The sequence below is a fragment of the Ambystoma mexicanum genome, chromosome 7q (assembly GCF_040938575.1).
Source record: "Ambystoma mexicanum isolate Mex_15411 chromosome 7q, UKY_AmexF1_1, whole genome shotgun sequence".
Taxonomy (NCBI): Eukaryota; Metazoa; Chordata; class Amphibia; order Caudata; family Ambystomatidae; genus Ambystoma; species Ambystoma mexicanum.
The window spans coordinates 571,329,664-571,349,202 of NC_090941.1; the positions used below are offsets into that span (position 1 = coordinate 571,329,664).

At 44.4% G+C, this 19,539-nt stretch overlaps 1 protein-coding gene across 3 annotated transcripts in view; it reads right to left on the bottom strand.

Moving 5' to 3' along the window:
• LOC138528430 (mitochondrial ornithine transporter 1-like) overlaps positions 1-19,539 on the bottom strand; it is a 148,672-nt gene that overhangs the window by 115,249 nt on the left and 13,884 nt on the right. For all 3 annotated transcript variants that reach the window (XM_069640052.1, XM_069640054.1, XM_069640055.1), the window contains exon 2: positions 15,162-15,289. In XM_069640052.1, coding sequence (XP_069496153.1) covers positions 15,162-15,216 — 55 coding nt within the window. In that variant the 5' untranslated portion in view covers positions 15,217-15,289. The remainder of the gene's footprint in view (positions 1-15,161; positions 15,290-19,539) is intronic.

Below are 19,539 nucleotides of genomic sequence, written 5' to 3' on the forward strand. Positions count from 1 at the left end.
AGCCCAGCACCGCTTGCCGCTCACTACCGATTGGAGCACTGGATCAAGTGCTATGCCTGCCATGGGGAAGTTTCCCAGGCCTGATTTGCATATGGTCTTTCCCTTCTGTAATGGCTTGGCAGGCGAAGAACGGTGGTCTGGAGGGTTGCCCAGAGCATTGCCAGTGGTTAAGATTAAGTCTAAACCTTCCAGCCATCACCTCTTTGTTTTTGCTATGTCACCCCGAGTGGGACGGGTATGCCCAGACGTGGGTCCCGTGCCTGCTGGGCCTAGAGACCCAAGCTACTCCTCACTGATGAGCCCCAACAAGGGCGAAACATGTTTGGGGATGCTTGTGGTCTCGTGCAGAAGGGATGTGGCCTAGCAGTTCGGGCTGGACTGCCCCTTTTGGGGTGGGGCCAAGCCTGATTTGCATATGGTCTTTCCCTTCTGTAATGGCTTGGCAGGCGAAGAACGGTGGTCTGGAGGGTTGCCCAGAGCATTGCCAGTGGTTAAGATTAAGTCTAAACCTTCCAGCCATCACCTCTTTGTTTTTGCGAAGTTTCCCAGGCCGACAGCTCAACTGCAATCCCCCGCCCCCACTGCTCACCAGCCTGCACAAGTGACGCTGTGTTGCCCGGACCGCAGCCTACAAGTAAGGCATGCACCTCCCCACCTCAGTGCGGAGAAATACGAACTGTGCCTGCCGTACCGCATTCCGACTATAATACCCACGTGCCCGGACCACCCCCACTGCTCTGTGATACACGCTGGTGTAGAACAGCAGGCCCTTGAGCATAACGCTTCCCAAAGGAGCGCACACACAAGGAATAAAAAGCCTCCATAGTCACAAGAGGGTGCATCTACATGCAAGACATCTGCTGGAGAAGATAAAGTGAGCTGAAGTGATCTATGAGCGGTCACATAATTGAAAATAAATAGAACTGTATGGGCAGAGACAGCAGAAGCATCACAAGAGAAGTGAATACCCACATGCCACTACCATCAACCCTGAGGGTGCACCAAAAGTACCACTTGGCTGTAGGACACAGTGCTATGGTCTGCCCTGTCGCATCCACCCTGAAGGGGCCCGAAGGGACATAGCTGCCCATCACCCACACACTGCCAGGTCATAGTGGATAGGCACTGCTCACCAGCCAATGCACTAGAAACAAGGCGATAACATGGGAGAGCAAGATCCGGCTCCCGCCCCAGCACCCACAGTGCAACAGGCGAGAGACTCCTTCCCAGTGCCACGCTTTTCCTTTTTTACATTACCAACAACACAAACCTTGAGGAGGTGGTCCAGATGGATTAAGGAGTTTGACGTATACCTACCCGCACTAAGCCCATAAGATGATAAACGCATTACTGGCTTGCTCATCCTCACAGCAGGCCGCGAAGTAAGAGACATTATATTTGAGTTACTGGAAGGCATTGAATACACATATGCAGATTTAAAATGCATCTTGGTAGAACACTTCATCATTCACTAAAACGTTGACTATGAACGCCATGTGTTCCATACCACCAAGCAACTACCCAGAGAGACTATGGACTAATTAGGGACATACCTGAGAGTGCAAGTAAAACACTGCAAATCCTACCAGTACTCCAACAGGAAACCATCAAGACACAGGCGATTGCCGGATGCGAGTCCATGACCCTAAAGAAGAAATTCCTGCAATGACCACACACCCTTGCCGAGATACTACTCCTGGCCTGGATGACCAAGACCTTGGAGCTCCAAGTCTCGGTCATGAATAAACTTCAAATCAACCCGTCTGTCACCATCAAGGAAGAGACAGTACAAAATGTCATGACACGTCCTGCAACGCCTATGAACGACAAGAACCACTGCTTCTGATGCGGATAGGAGTTCCCACACGAGGGCACATACCCAGCCTCAGGGCATGAATGCTCCGCGTACGGAGGAGATCATTTTAAGGCCATGTGCCATGCTTCAAGAACACCCTGTTCAGGGCCCAGAGACCAAAGAACATTATGATACAGGTCCTCCTGCCGCCCTCCGAGGGACGCAGACACAAGCAAAACTAAAGGAAGTACCATATAACAGACAGGCGCAGTACAAGAGCCCGCCGCTCACCATCATTGGAAGCGAGGCGGAAAGGAAGGAGGCGTTGATACCATCTATGCACGGCCTCCCCTCAACGAGTGAGTTGGAATCTCCATCCAGTTTGGAAAGGAGGAGGAGAGGCTACCTCTATGCCTTAGGCAACCCTAACGCGGCAGAGCACAGCCCAACGCTGCCACTCATGGTGAAAGGAAAAGTCTTTGACTTCATAATAGACTCTGGCATGACCGTAAATGTGATGCCTGAAGGCGAATTTCAAAGGCTAGCACAGCCACCCCACCTGAAGACAGCTTAAGTGGCTATATACGCATTTGGCGCAAAAAACAACCGCTGCACTGCATTAGGGCATTCACAGCCACCTGCACGTACAAAGGAAAACAAGACGGTATCACCATCCATGTAATTGATGCCGAAACCGCATTTGGCTGTATCCTCAACTTCCGATCAGTAATCCAAATGGGGCTCGTACATATCCTCTACAACCTCAGGCCAGCAAATATAGACTTTACCTCAACAAAGGATAGCACCAGGCCAAGATCAGTGAGGAGTCACACTACACCACCACATGCACTATCCACCTCGGCCAATTCCGTTATAAACGACTCAACTTCGGCATATCATCTGCAGCCAAAATCTTTCAAGAAGAGATTCAGAAAGTTATCTGCCATATACCACAATCAATTACAGTGATGACATCCTCATATTTGGAAGGTCACAAGAGTCTCATGACGCCACACTCTGAAAGCTTGCAAGGTGCTGAACAAAGCGAACCTTACACTGAACAGAGAGAAATGCACGTTAAAACAAAAAACAGTTAAATTCATCCAACACCTTTTCAGACAAAGGCATTGAACCGGATCCTTACAAAATGAAGGCCCTCATCGAAGCCCCACGCCTATCAAATATTGCTCAAGTCCACAAATGTCTAGGGCTGCCAAGTAACTGCACACGCTACCTCCCAGATTCAGCATCCACTAGCTCTCCACTCCGGACACTTAACAAGGAGGACAGCAAGTTCACATGGACACAACCTCATCAAGAAGCATTTGACCGGATCAAAAGAAAGATTGCGACATCAGTGTGCCTGTCGTACTTTGAACACAAACTGCACAGAGATAACAGTGGATGCCAGCCAGGTAGGCCTCAGAGCCATCCAGGCTCAACACTCAGACAGTGACCATGCCCCCAAGAAGATCATATCCTATGCCAGCAAAAGTTTGACTGACAAGGAACAACGCTATTCACAAGCGGTCTCGCCATTGTGTGGGCGTGCAAGTACTTCCACCCGTTTCTGTACAGAAACCATTGACTGTTACACCATCAAGCGCTCGTCGCCATATATGGCAAGCTTACAGCCCAAATGCCACCCTGCAACACCAGGTGGTGTCGACGTTTGCAAGAATACTGATTCAACATCGTCCACAAACCAGGGAAGGAAGCCACCCCAGCCAACTTCCTTTCCAGACACCCCCCCCCTCCCTTGCATGCACCAGGCCATCCATGGACCGTACGGACAGCTTCTTTAACCGCGTGGCACATCATGCGATACTACCAACGATCTCCCTGACTGAACTACAGCAGAGGACGGCGGAAGACCCCCACACTGGAGATAGCAGCGTCCTGCATTCACGATGGAAAGTGGACGTCACTCGAACACGCAGCAAAATCCAACCCCGGGGTCGACCACAAGCTCTGGAAGATGCTCATGAAGGTGAAGGGCGAGATATTCATTACACAGTCGAACCTGATACTCAAAGGAGATAGAACAGTGATGCCAGCACCACTACAACACTAGGCAGTTGACGTGGCACACAAGGGCCACCGAAAGAAAGTCTGGTTCCCGGCATGGACGACCTGATTGAGAACAAGCTGAAGTCCTGCCATGTTTGTTTCAGCCTCAGCCACACACAGTCCCTGACCCACTCCCGACGACGCCCTACTGGACCACATCTGGGAAGAGATGCCATTGACTTTCAGACCTCTCAGAAACAACAAATACATCTGCTGGCACTCTTGGTTTCCAGAGTTGGAGATCTGGCAGTCAACCGCTGCCATGGCTGTAATCCCTGCATTAGACAGAATTTTTCTGAATACGGTATCCCAAAGGTGGTGACGTCAGATAACAGATCCCCCTTGACCAGCTCTCACTTCAGAGAATTTGCCCAGTACATGGATTTTCACCATAGGAAGGTAACCCTTTGTGGCCCCAGGCCAATGGCGCAGTCGAACGCTTCACGGCAAACATTAAAAGGGCGGTGAGAGTGGCCAACACTACAAATAGACCACTGGAACAGACACTCTACCAGCTCTTGCAGGACTATCGCAACACCCCTTCATAACTCTACAGAAGTATGCCCCGCCAAATTGATATTTGGCTGTTCTGTCTGCACACAACGTCCTCACGATTCTAACTGCTGAACCACGGACAGACAAGAACGTGAACTAAAGGCGAGAGATGACGCAGCATACAAAATAAATTCAAGAATACGCTGATACCCGCTGGAAGGCTCGAGCCTCGGGCCTCCAACTGGGGGAAAGCGTAATTGTGAAACAGACGGTCACTCACAAAGATATGCCACCATTTGACCCAAGACCACTAATGATCACCAACCAGAAAGGTTCCATGTTCACAGCAGCCAAAGCCGACAAGCGAATGACTCGGAATGTCTCCTCCTTCAGAAAAGCAAGAAGGGACTCTTGCAGAACCAGAAGCGATAGTCATAAGGAGTAAGAAGTAAAGGAAAAGTCAGGATATACCAGAGATGAAGAAGAATCCGCAAAAAGAAGGCGGAATTGAACGCAACAGTGAGGATCAGCATGCCGATGGACGACCCTGCCGAACCATGAAGAGAGCCAGACGGTGGATTGAAGGAATGGGGTAGGGCATTGCTATTGTGGGGGGAGATGTGATGTCGTGCAATAGGCTGTAGCCACACATGTGATGAGGAGGCACAGGGAACCGTGAAATGTCATGTGACCGCCATTGACGAGGGCAGGTCAGAAAAGCATTAGTTACGTGCAAGAAGTTAAATGGGGTGGTTGCCAGTTTACTTGGTGTCCCGTGTCAGCGTATGAATGATGCGTGCTGAACGGGGACACTACATCATATTTAGTTTTTACATTATTTTTTTTACCAGTGTCAAGCAGGTTTACTAGCCTGCATCCAGATACAAAGGCCAGAAAACAAATCAGACATTGCATAGTGTGTTTTGGGGGAGGGGGAAAAGAGAGGAGGGAAGCGATGCATTGTGATGACAAACACCCCCACACTGTTCGTAAATGAAAACAAGGGCACAAATTAGGTTTATCCCACCATGACAATTTTGTTAAAATTCAGAGGTCAGCCCAGGGTACGGTTCTTCTCCCAATGATACAACAGAGTGGTATCTTTAATTTCGGGCATGCATCAGTGCCTCAAAGGCCCAGAACAACTGGTGACAAAGGTGGCCCTGGTTCACTCCTGTGTCCACGCTCAAGCCCTCCCACACTCAGCTATGCATACGCTCTTGAGCTTTCCGAGCGTGCATCATCTCACAGTGGACAAGCCGATTCTTCACAGTGATCACTCCATTCCTCGAGTGGCCCTCTCCCTCGCCTCAGTATGATACTACACGCTAGGACTTCTGGAGCATAGACGGAGTGCACTGGAGCGTTTGCTTGTGCGTAAGCTTCCTCCAAACTACAGAGTAGGCGGAGTGCATACTTGACCTGCCTTACACACTTTCCATCTTTGTCTGTGCTCCAGAAGAAGAGGGCCATAGGGGAGTGAACGAGGCCCTATTTTGCCAGGCTAGCTGCTCCAAAAGGTGGGTGCTCATGCTGCATAGCTGAGCATTTGTAGGAGAGGCTGTACCAAAAGGATAAAGCAAGGTTCTCCCAACAGTCCATTGGTGACTACCAGTAAACATGTCAGAGGATGAGGCAGCAGAGTCTTTCATTGTCTCCAGTGCAGAAATGCTGCTTTCACCACCAGACAGAGGGACAACAGAGATGGAGTTTTTCTTGCACTGCATTGGGACCCCCATTGTTCCGGGGCATGCCGGTCCCAAAATTCAACCTAACAGGTGACCTATCAACACAACGTCCATGAGGGAACATGAGGATTGAACTACTTTTTTACTGCAAAATGTGAAGACGAAGATATGGTCAATGCTCATTTTCTACACAGGTGGGTCAGTTCATAAAATATGGAACACTCTGAAGCCAGTCAATGGGTCAAACTATGCAGCTAAGGCAACCCTCAAAAATTACTTCATACCCCTTGTCAAAGCTGGGTATGAGAGATTTACACTATGTGGAGTGCATCAGGATTCATGCAAGCCACTTGATACTTTTCACACGCATCCAAGATACTTGGCTTCAATTTGTACTCTACAGGATGAAAAGGATAAAATAAGGGTGCTTCTCATTCAGAATGGTTTATCCTCAATGCTGCATAGCCAAATCCTCAGAGAACTGGAAATCTCCCTCCAGCACATTCTGGAACTGTGCCGCTCTCACAAACAGTTCGATGTTGGGTGGACCACATGGAGGATGCCCTGCAATTCCTCCGAGATGAAGAACATAAATCTGTATAGATATTGAAATTCCTGCAAGAAGAGGTAGACAATGCTACAAATCACAACAGATGGGAGCGGAAATAGATGTACTGTGCAACTATTGTGGAAGATCAGTGCCACACACTGGGACATGTCCAGAATCAAGAGTATGTGTGGAAGGTGCCAGAAACCTAATCCCTTTCTGTGGGTCGGTAAATCAATTCGCCCAGTGTTAGAACCATGCAAATCATAAGTCCCAAAGTAGAAGTCAAAAGTTGCAGCTCTTTACATGGCAGAAGACATAACATTTTAGCAACCAGAAGCTGAAGTAGACAAGGGAGAGGTGTTCTTAGTTTGAACTATGTGCTACTCCAGTAGTGGAAAATGCTGAACGCTGAGGGGCCAAGTTCAGATTCGGTCTTCAAGCATGCAAATACTCTCAGACACTGGACCATCCATCAATGTTACAGTGACGTCCCATTTGAAATCTCTGAATTCCCATCTGACACTCACATCCATAGATGAAAACATGTTTGTCAAAGATTTTCGTCATGAAGTGGCATGCATTTGAAGGCAAATTCTATGTGACTGACAAAGCAAAGAAAATGCTGCTTAAGGGGTAAAGCTTTACACCTTTTACACTTCGAATTCAGTGTGTATAAGGAAACATTCAACAACTGCTGAGCAAGTACAGTGCCCCGTTTGCAGAAATATGATGTCACCGCGATCAAGAGGTATGACTGTATCGATAGCACAATTCAACCTGTCGCACTCTGTCACAGAGGCATCAACTCTGAGTGAAAGTGGAGCCTGAATTGACCAAACTACAAAGCTGAGGAAGATCCTTGAGAAGGCCCAAGAACCCTCACCTTGGATTTCTTCAATTGTGGTGGCCAAGAAACCTAAACAAGTGGAGGCTGTCAGAGTGGACATGCAAATACCAAGCAGGGCCATCAAGAGGGAGAGGCATCCCACGTCAACAATCGAGCTCCAGGGAGCTACAGTCTTCTATAAAAAAGGAATACCTGACAGTCTGGTATCGCCAGATACCTCTGCACAAGAATCACATTATATTACAATATTTTCTTCACATATTGACCTTTTCAAGTGCACGTGTACTGACAAAGGCATCCTTCTCAGATAATTGTGCCTCTAAAAAGGGAGCTTTGTCGATCAAACCCCATTTCATAAAGTGCTTCATGCTAAAAGCATTGTGTATGCATGTGACAGCTGGGACTGCCACCAGTTCCCTAGCTCCTTTTTATAGTGGCAATAGAGCAGGTTCAAAAGTCACATGTGCATTCCTGAGGACAGCCTGCTGGAGCCAAACTCTGTGGTCACGTTCCCAGCATAAGTTAGGGAACCACCTTTCAAGTGACTTTATTTGAATAAAACGACATTTTGATTCCAAGTACAGCTCGTTTCTCGCAATAGTTATGCCGATTTTCAAAAAGGGGCTCAGAACAGAACCATCGAACTATCATCCGATAGCGCTTTTAGATGAGCTCGGCAAAATATTTGCGACCCTACTTCTGAACCAACTAACAACATGGATCAGAAGGAGTAGCGCTTTCAATGTGAGACAAACAGATTTAGTTCGAGGAGTTGGATGCGGGTTGAACTTACCATCAACCTTTTGAAAATGGAAGCAATTCTGAAAGGTCACAAAATCTATCTAGCGTTTATAGATCTCGCACACGCATTCGACGGGATTGACCGCGAATAATTACAAAATTGAGGATGTCCTCAGAGCCTGATATCCGCAATTGAAGAACTTTACTCAGATACAAAAGTACAGGTGAGACTTGATAGAGAAGGACATCTCTCTATTCCAATAAAAACAGCACCAGGGTAAAACAAGGCTGTCCTATGGGAGCAACGCTTTTTAACTTCTGCATTGCTGAAGTTGGCAACGCTCTCGAAGGAGTAAAATCATTCCCACCGAAATTGAATGGATCCCACATAAGTTGGATTCTGTATGCAGACGATATTGTCTTGATTGATTCGACTCCAATAGGTCTACAAAGGAAGTTAGATGCTCTAAAGAACTACATTGAAAAGAATGGGCTTGAAATAAATGTATCAAAGTCCGAAATACTAGTATTAAAAAACCTAAAAGGAGCCCAATGTAATAAAGAGAAATTCAGGTGGACGCTAGGAAAAGATACCCTAAATCAAGTCACTTGTACCAAATATCTGGGAACATTCGTGAACACAAGTATAAATGAACAGCCTATGATTAAAAAGATAGCCAGTAAATGCAAACAACTAACTGCACAAGGAGCATTCTTCTAGAAAAAATATGGTACATTTTCGCACAAACCAGTCCTAAGTTTCTACAAAAGCAAAGTGGTACCTGCCCTAATACATGGTGCAGAAACTATGTTTGGATGCTCAAATGTGTTCTGGTCGAGATGTGAAAACACATTTTCGAAAAGAATCCTACAACTACCTCAAGGATTCCCAACAGCGTGCATTTTATATGAATTGAGTTTGTCATCTATAAATGCAAGAATAATGTGGAACACGATTGCTCTTTATAGCAAAACCATTGGAACTGGAGAAAGCCCACAATTCAAGCTGCTGTGGAAACAAGAGGAGACGGAAAAGGTCTCAATACTGCAGAGTTGGCAAACAAAATGCAAGAAAATTCTCAAACAACTTAACCTGGATGAAGCCCTGCTCGCAAAAAACCCAATGCCATTAAAAAAAAAATAATAATATTCGAACAAGATTGGATAGACATAATTGAGAAGAGAACTGGCCATCGATGCATGATAAACAGACCGATAGAAGCCAAAGGACTAAATTGTATACCAAAATACATGGATAAATGTCCCTGCAAACGATTAAGAGCGTACTTCTTGAAATTTAGAATTAATCTTTTTCCAACGATAGAAATTTTAAAAATAAGACAGGAAATTGAGCAAGATGAAATGCAGTGCAGATTTTGTTACAGAGAGGAAGACACACTGAAACACTTAGAGATTTAAGAACAAAATATCTGAGTAAAGACATTGAAAAATCATTGTCCAGTAGTCGAGAGGAGTGGTGGATGAGGATGTATAGTAGTTAATGCCAAAAGTTGACGATCGCACTGGCACTCTATCTTGAAAACCTAAACAAGTGGTTGCTCGAGGACTACTAATTAAATAAAAAAGAAACTAGATGTTATGTATTATGTGGTATTCTCTCTTGTTCTGTTTTTATTGTTATGGTACATTTAGTTTATCCCGAATTGAAGAGAGAAGAGTGAACTGATAGGAGACGTTTTAAATAGAGTTGTAAATCCATAATGAATGTAAAATGAGGTAGGATTTCAATTTCTTTTTAAAAGTTTGTAATAAACTACATTAAAAAAAATTAACAACAAAATAAATAATCAAACAGCTCGTTTCTTGTCCCGGAATTGTGGAGTGGGATTAAGAGTTGTAAGCGCGGATGACTCTTACGCAGGGTCTTCCATGTAGGGCTGTTTATTCAATACAGCAAACTTAACTGCAGTAATCGCATCAAGATAGGCAAAGACAGTCACCGGTCATCCATCCTTACTGGAGTCAGGCATCTGTCTCAAATGTTCATCATGGAACGCTCCTGTGGCCAGCAGGTGAATGTTCCATGATGTCAGAAGTCTATTCTGCAATAACCTGTTCGCTATCGCGAGGGAGCTCAGGATACAACACATTGTATATTAGGGGGTGTTATATTAGGCATACCCATTTAGTGAAGAACAATTATAACCCACAAAATATCTTAACATACCAGAAGGGAATGCATTACTTTGGAAACACTGTATTGAAATGCAGGTATTTAAATCTAGGAGTAGGCCCAAAGTAGTACATGTCAAGTTAAAAACGTAATTTGCAACAGTTCGTAAAACCACAGATAGCAATTTGCATGCCAAAAATACTATGAAGTAGTTCAGCCTAAAGAATAAGTTTGATAGTAGGAATGCACGCTCTAGAAGATCTTGGTAAATTAGGCCTAGTGCGCAGAGCTTGTTTTACCAGATGCAATTGGAGAGACAAAGTGATGTGAGGCTAACCAAACTTGCACAAATAAAATGTAGAGAGCAGTATTAAACTAGATGTTGTCTACATCTACTTTGTGGAATGAAAGATTTGCTCTTCCCCAGAAACATGTACCAATACACCAATTTGAATTAGTACATGGGAATGAAGGGAAATGAACAAAAGTATTGGGACACCAATTTACACTGAAAAAAATCAAAATGCCAGAAATCATCCCTGGAAATCACAGCATGCAAGGATCATCAAGTAAAGCAATGGCATGTACAAGATAAGCACTGACACATAGAAATACAAAATACTCAGGCAATGTTAGAGGAAATTTCATAAAACGTTTATACACAAAATAGTAAAGCAATAGTGATGCAAGGGGCCACCTTCTGCAGGGGTCCCTTGACCAGGTAAAGGACAAAGGGCCTCATTACAAGTTTGAGGATTTCCAATGGTACATCCACTCATACCGCCAAACAGAATTGTCATTACCGCCACTTGGTCCGGCGGAACTACTGCCAGATTACAAGTGGTGGTAGGCGGTGTTAGTCTCCATTTATGGAGTCCACACGACTCCATGGGGATTTCGGCGGAATCCACCAAGGTTATAGTACGGCAGTGTGGTTAATGGTAACAGAGTTACCACTGCATTACTGCCATTTTTGCCTGCACCGCTGTATTTGTAACAAGGCCCAAACTAAGTATGTCATAAGTTCCCATCTGAATTAACAATAAGGCTTGCACAGTGGCCTGGATCCGATAGATATACAGGCCCAAGGGGAGGGGGAGGCGGGCATAGGGAACAGCTGAAGGGAAGGCCAGTATAGGTGAACAAGAATTCATTGCGGGATGTTCCAGAGCACAGGCCATGCATTGTCATTCTGTGCCCCAACCCCTAGAGGGAACGTTACATTTTAAAACTGGCATTTCCTGACTAGATGAAAAGAATGTAAGGTCCTTGGAAGCTTTGAAAAATCACAAGCGGCTGAATGGGTTTGAAGCAATTGTTGGCCTGTAACGATTATCGCTTTAAATGTAAAGCAGAAAAGATTAGAAGTAACTGTTGTGCACAGCGTGAGCAGAGATCCTAATCACTGCCCACAACCCAATTTTATGACATTTCTGCTATCCCTTGTTATAAAATACTTTTAAAAAGTTTAAGTTTGGTCGTGCACTTTTGCCTGAATCGACCAATTATACATAGAGATGCATATGGGTATGTTGAGGTAGGGGTTAAGGAGGTTCACACTCCCATAACAAAACAATTAAAAAAAAATTAAAAAAACAGGTTGATTCAGGTCGACCAAAAGCGTACGATCAAACTGCATACGTTAAAAAAAAAGGAATTTCAAAACACTTTGAACGGGAATTTCTAAAGTCTTGCGATTAAATAAGCGGGGGTCCAAGGTACAGACTACTTCCATCATGAAATCTAGAAAAATCATTGGGGATAACAGCTGTACATTTCCTGGGCGGAGGGAAAAGGATTACACGCAGGTGTACAAATGTATGTCTCGCGACCAAGGAGATTGAAGGGCCCAATTTTCATCCCTTATAATGCCCAGGCTTTTTACTTGAGTGAGAGTGGCATTAATGTAAGAGAGAGAGTCACTTTTTATACTAAATGAAATAAAGGATTTCAGTCAGCTCCAGGTTATTGTCTGGTAGATTTCTACAAAATGCATGAGCTATTTTGGTCCGAGATCCTGGTTAGTCCTACTCAATGAAATTAGCCCGTAGTATGAAATACCAGATTCTCTGAAACTGGCCGTACTGGTACTCATTTTTTCAAAAGGTAACACCTTCGACCCTGCATGCTACAGACCAGTTTCCATGTTGGATGCAGTAAGCAAGATCTTCGGGCAGGTAATCCAGGGTAAACAATTGTCCTGGTCATGGGATTCCTACCCTCCCATCTGAGATACAGTATAGTTTTGGGGAGATCGAGGGGGGGGGGGAACAGGAGCTGAAAATAATTCAATTTAGCACCGGTTATGGGTCGCAAATTTATTGGGGTTGTATGGACCTCTCTAGGGCTTTTCACTGCATTGATAGGAACTTTCTATGGGCACCAATACAGCGCCACACAATTCCTAGCACCCTATTAAGAATGATGAAAGCTCTTTACTGGGATTTTAAAATCCGTATTCTATATGAACCATCTGGGGAATTATCCTCCACTTTCCGTTCACAAAAAGGAGTTTGACAGCGGTGAGTTTTGCATATTAATGATTTGGAGAGTGAGCCGACAGATATCACAGATGATCCAATGATAGGTGGCCGCCCATATCCTGTGTTACTATACGTGGATGACACGGTCTTGTTGGCATGAGCCCCAAAGTCACTGCAAAATGTGATAGATGCACTTACGAGCTTCATAGATAGTAGGGGCTTCTCTATTAACAAGGCAAAGTCCAAAGCCGTGGCTATAGGCTTAAAGAAAGCGCACACTGGACGCATGTTATGCGAAGAGCAGATGCTGGATTTGGTCGAGAACCAAGACTACTAGGGGTTTGCTAGCTCTATCAAGTTGACATGAACACAACATACAACCAAGACATCTACACCCAAGACAGGTAAACACAGCTCTCTTTGGTTTTGATAAACAAACAGAGTGCATTCCAGTACCATCTACAATGAAGGCATTCCAAGTGAAAACAGAGCTGGCATGCTATGCGGCAGGAGCCTGGGGATACTCAGACTTGGCAAAGCTGCCCACAGTTGAAACCCCATTCCCACGGAACATTTTAAAGCAGCAGTAGTCAATGCTCATTTATTTTCCAAGCAGAACCGGGACCCACTAGGAAATGGTTACCAGATTTCATGAATAGTGATATATCAGCAAAAACAAGCATTGGCAATGCCAACAGTTTGGGCTTTTGGCTACCCATGGAAAAGACACTTGCCAGGCACTGCCATAGTGGTATTACATGCCATTGATGGTAGCAGGTGCACAATGGTGCAAGTACCTGGGCATCTAACAGCAGTGCCTGGCAAACGCCTAATACTTATAATCAAGCCAAAACTATTGGCTTTGCCAATGCTCGCTTTTAGCAGAACTTCAGTGAAGGACAGGCATAGCACTTATACATCGAGTGGATGAAGGCAGACCTGGTTAAGTACAGTCATTAACTCTCAGAAGACTGCTTTGAAAAAAACACTTGCTGGCACTACGGGTGCAAAGTTTATTGGTAAGGCTTGAAAAAAGCAAGCTCAAAGAGTTCCCACGAGGAGGTGTTTTGGGTGGAGAAGGGCATGAACTGGGTGTGAATGGCCTAACAGATTAGTATGGCCATGGGCAGTCAATGGGTGGGCAAATAACCAAACAACACCTACAGGCTTTGTGTCCTTCTCATGTGCAAATTCTCCCAATCTGTACTCTAACGCAATAGTTCCAGCGTATAGGTGGCGCAAGCATCACCTAATAGCACAAACTAAAAAAGGCCAATAAAAATAGGACTTGACCACCAGTTCACAAATCCAACTTTAGTTAATGGCATTTACAAGCCGACTATTAAAGTTCTATATCAGGACCTATACCAGGCTTCAGGAGAAGAGAAACATTTAACAACATCATCAATAAGACGATATTAGCCGTTAAAGACCGTTTTGGCAACAAAACCATATTTAATATGGGTGGAAAATATCTATCGCAAGGCAATTTTGACAAACATTGGATCAATGAACTACTCTTGAATGAGATTAAGAGCAGAGTGGGAAAACGGTGAACCAGGGGAAATTACGCTGTTCTTCCCCGCCGTCACACTTATGCTACCTGTATTGAGGAAATATAGTTTGCGATATATCATCTTCATTTGGTATAGACATGCTGGTCTGCACTCACTTTTCTTTTACTACTGCATGGTGGCGAGCTGCGCCATGCAGGTAAAGGTTTACAAATGGCGCGTTGAGAACCCATTTTAAACCTTGATTTTAGATGTGTTCATACTATTAGTGTCTACTGATGTGTGTTATAAGAATTTGTATCTTTACAATTTTATGGAAATCGGGAATTTTCTGAAAATAAAGTAATAATTAATTAAATTATAGATACGTACAAAAGAGACCAGGTACTAAGGCGTTTTTTCTTTAGTATGCCGCCCAGAATCCAGACCTTCATAACCGATTGATGGGGAGGGAGGAGTGGTTTTAAGATGCTGTTGGTCATCAGCAGATGAATCATTTATTTATTTATTATTTGTATAGTGCACAAAAGCCGTTGGCATTGCGGTGCTGTTACAGATGTAGGTAAGTTGCTTAGGTACAGTGGTACATACATAAAATAACATAGCTATTACGGAGGTAGGTAGGTTACTTCGTTACAATGGTGAAAGACATAACATATCAGTGTACACAGTTCGTTTGGTTACAGGGAACAGGCGTATGCATGAGTAAGGAAAAACAGGGAGTGCAAAGGTTAGTCAAACAGCCAGGTTTTGAGGGCTTATCATAGGTCTTATAAAAGTGGGGAGGGGTGAGATAATGGGGAAAAGCCTCATATCCTTCAGACACAGGGTGTCGCAGCATTACCTGCAGCGCCTGCTGTGAGGTCGATAGCAGCTTGGATTACTGGATTTGGTCCCATTTTTCGCACCTTTACACTTTTCTTTTACAGCAGAGGTCCCTTTTTCATGCTGAAATCCATTGGGGGTCCATTACTATGTGCACGATGACAAAAAATAAAACGTAAAAAGAATTGTACTATTCCTCACCAGCAGTTTCAGAGAGAGAAGCAGTGCAGGAAAACATCTATACTTTTGATGCATATTTTGCATGCAAGTGAGGGTAATGATACAGAGATGCATTTAATCAATGACAGCATGGGAAATTATGGCAACGGTTATGTAAAATGACTCATCCAAGGACTGAAGTGTTCATCATTCAGCAGTGAAGCACAGCAACGTTAACATATCAAGAGATGCTGCATACTGGTACTGAGTCACCAGGCACAAGAGAGATGCGTTATAAAGCAGGATAGTTGAAGGGAGAGTATAGTCGATAGGAGAAGAGGGAGAGACATAAGAACCGCTAAGTGCAGTGGCTGACATGACTGCATCAAGCGCAAACTCAAAGTTACAAACATAATAGATTTCTGGAAATGTGTGTTTAAAGAGGACAGCTGGAACCACCTGTTGGACAGAAAAAAGGAGGGTGGATGGTAATTACCTCCAGCCAGGGATGTCCCCGGTTTACGTACACACACACGGGCAAAAACAATCACAACTGTCACCACCATAGACTGCTCATGGCGTCTTATGTCATGCTCATTAACATGGAAAATCCATTTTTGAAAACTAGCTTTACAATCCTTCTGTGCTTTGTTGTGCGTGTGTGTGAGACACTGAACATGACTGTAAGCCACCCACTGCATCTAGCCATGCCCTTTGGAGACTCACTTGGTGCATGATCTTGGCCCATGCTTCTGGCTCCATGCCCAGTGGATACTTTGCCTGGGGCATACATTTATGCCATGGGTGAAAGCTTTGCATCAATTTCACCCCTAGTTGTATTCCCTGTCCTACGGCCAGGATTTGGTATTTCTCGCCAATACCAGGCACTTTCTTACAGAATGGCCCTCTTGCCAACAATAGAAACAGATTCTCCTTTCCCTTTCCACCTGTGTTAAGGACCTTTTTAAAAGGGTAGTTCACTCAAAAATGGTATTCTTTTAAAAGATGGGCCATGATAAAAAATATACATAAAAACATTCTTTTTTTTTTTATGTTCCCATGTAACATTTTCGGCAAATGAGCCTCAAAGCCATACATTGAAAGCACTAAACGGCATCCATTTTGTGAAATAAATGAGCCTCCTGTGCTTATGTTAACTCTGCTCTTGCAGCAATAAACAAGCAACAGCCCCCTACAGGGAGATTTTGCTTATTGCACCACACCAGAACCTTCATCTACGGTAAAATACCTGGGGGTCCTGATGGATAACAACCTCACCCTGGAGCCACAAGTAAACTCAGTAATCAAGAAATGTTTCTTCCTCCTGCGAGCAGCAAAAAGGATCCTACCGTTCCTGTCGTTCGCCAACAAAACACTTACCATCATCGCTCTGATCATATCCAGAGTAGACTATGCCAATAGCTTATATATGGGCATGCCCGAACGACTTCCAAAAAAACTGCAACGCATACAAAATGCAGCAGCCAGACTTCTCCTCAAGCTACCCAGAAGAGAACACATCACACCCGCGCTAAAAATACTACACTGGCTACCGCTGAAACAGCAAATAAAGTTCAAAGCCATGTGCATCACGCACAGAGCAACACACAAACAAGGCGCAGAATTCCTAAGCGCAAAACTGCGCCTACATCAACCGACAAGAACACTAAGATCAAGCACAGACATAAGCCTGGAACCAAAACCCTATAACAGGAAAAAATTCAGAGGATCGTCTTTCTCTCACCAGGCACCCAAAACCTGGAACGACCTACAACAAACCACCTAGCATTCAGGAAACTCCTCAAATCATGGCTCTACAAAGTGTAACCACCACGGAGACGCACCGGAATGCCCATACACTAAAACAATGATGAAAATAACCCCAACTTCGGCCACTCTCAAATTGAACAAACGCTCAAGCCAAAGAACCAACCACTCGACAGAGCATAAGACATCATGGAAGACAGCCGCAAAGGAAGGCTAGAGACTGACCACCTAACTAGACCCAGACGAAACCTAGACCTACACTCTCCCGCTCTTACGCACCGGACGAACACAGCCAGACTGGCAGACGCATCTAGATAGACGTTGGCCTGCATCACATGTGGATAGGACTGTTCGAAGGATAATACGCCCGTGCCTAGGAAACGTGAATGCTAGCTTATGCCACAATCAAAGCCAGGAACACCAACCTGCGTGGCGTTCGGATGGAGTTGTGAACGCTAGCTTGCCCACTCCTGGACCGATCTCTAAACACTAGCCTGCGCCGCGACCAGATAAAAGTGTGAATGTTGGCATGATCACACCAGTATGGAGCCCCAATCATTGGCCTGCGCCGCGCCTAGATGGGAATGCGAGGGCCAACAAGTGCCACTCTCCCCAGAACCGTGAGTACTAGCATTGGTAAAGGTCAGGACACCCACTAACCAATAAGCTCAAACTCCGCATAGTTATCTCACTCAAAAACTCACACAACCATCTCTCGCACAACAAACTGCACGCACTTCACAACACTGCAACAACACATAAACCAGAACAACAGCACACGTGGACTGACTCCAATCCGATACCTGCACCAAAGCTCAGCACCCGGTGTATACGGAGTTGAAGCTGCCAACAGCACACCACTTCTCTCACTATCCTACTCCCTTCTTCAACCTACTAACCCATCCCACCTTTATCGTTTGCAGATCCGCCTGAGCGCCTGGGGACCAATTCCGTTGGTGACGGTGCGCGGTACAAATACCTTTAACATTTACCATTTATTGCTGCCGAGAGCAGATCAGGCTGGCAGGCTACAGCCTACAGCGTTGTATTGATAACTGTAATTACTTTCTTTTAAGTTTCCAGGGAGCCTTGGAAACTTAAAAAGAAAATCACTGAAATTATTAAAGAAAAATCACTGAAATTATTAATATTCAGCGACTTTCTTTTTAAGTTTTCCTGGGCTCCACTGGAAAATTAAAAAGAAAGTAACTGCCATCAATAAAACGCTGGCAAGCTTAAGCCTGCCAGCACTCTCTGCTCTCCAGCAGTAGTAAGTAAAAGCTCCCAGTAGGGACTTTTTCTTGGTTATTGCTGCAAGAGCGGAGGGAGGCTCATTTATTTCACAAAATGGATGCCCCCCACCTAGTACACACTTTAAGGCTCATTTGCCGAAAATTTGGCATAGGAACTTTAAAAAAAAAAAAAAAAAAAGTCATGTATTGGTTTTATTATGCCCCATCTTTGAAAAGAATAACATTGTTGATTGAACTACCCCTTTAAGTTACCTATTTGCATAGACTCCAATTTCACTGCCTCATTTCCTAGAGTGGAACTAAACGGACCTGAAGCCAAGCCCAATTACGTTTTATTTCAACCTTCTATTCCCCCTTTCTAGCTTGAATTTGTTGGTCTACCTTAAGTCTAACTTAATGCATTGGGGGTGCTAGGTCTGGCCACAAAATGCATAAAAGCATATTTTAATTCTTCTTTTCAATCCTGCATACGAGGCTGCCCAAGTAAACTCCCCCGTCCATTTGGAGTCCATACTGTGGCATGCCAGAAGAAGGACACAGACTATTATGATTAATATTTACTGAATTCTTTATTAAAGAAAAAAGGATTAAGGTCTAACTTTCCCTATAGTAAGAGGCGTCCCTATCTAACAAAACTAGCAAAGGTGTTTGTCAGTCACCAGTGAAAAGTCTAAAATGAATCCATCCATCATCCAAACTGTTAACCTACCACTAACATTAACTTAAGTGCCAGAGCATGACTCCCTTCTCCGGTTACGTTTGCTGCTTGCAAACTTCAATTCAATAGGTTATCTTCAAATAGTCCCTGGTGACTACTTTTTTGAATTCACACAGTTCATTCAGTACTTTCTGGGGATTTCCCCTCTCTTTTCTTGGGCTGGGGGGGGGGGATTCACTCTTTTCTTATCCTCCGTTTCACTTTTCCTATCAATGATACGGTTACCTTTATTTTTCCTGGTAGGGTTGTCCAATTTGGACAAATTGCTTCCTTTATACTTGTTCTGTTTTGCGATTTCTCTTTTCTTAGTCTCTCCTGATTGACCCTAGTTTGAACATTCCAATACTGTTTCTCCTTATCTTTTCTGGATATTTCTCCCCCTTTCACTGGGACGAGTAGGAGTGTTCCAGTAACAATGTTTGTTAACTTCTTTACAAATCAAAGTCATATACTCTTCTTCTTTACTGCTGTGAGTATGAGCTTTCCAGTAACGATTCTAG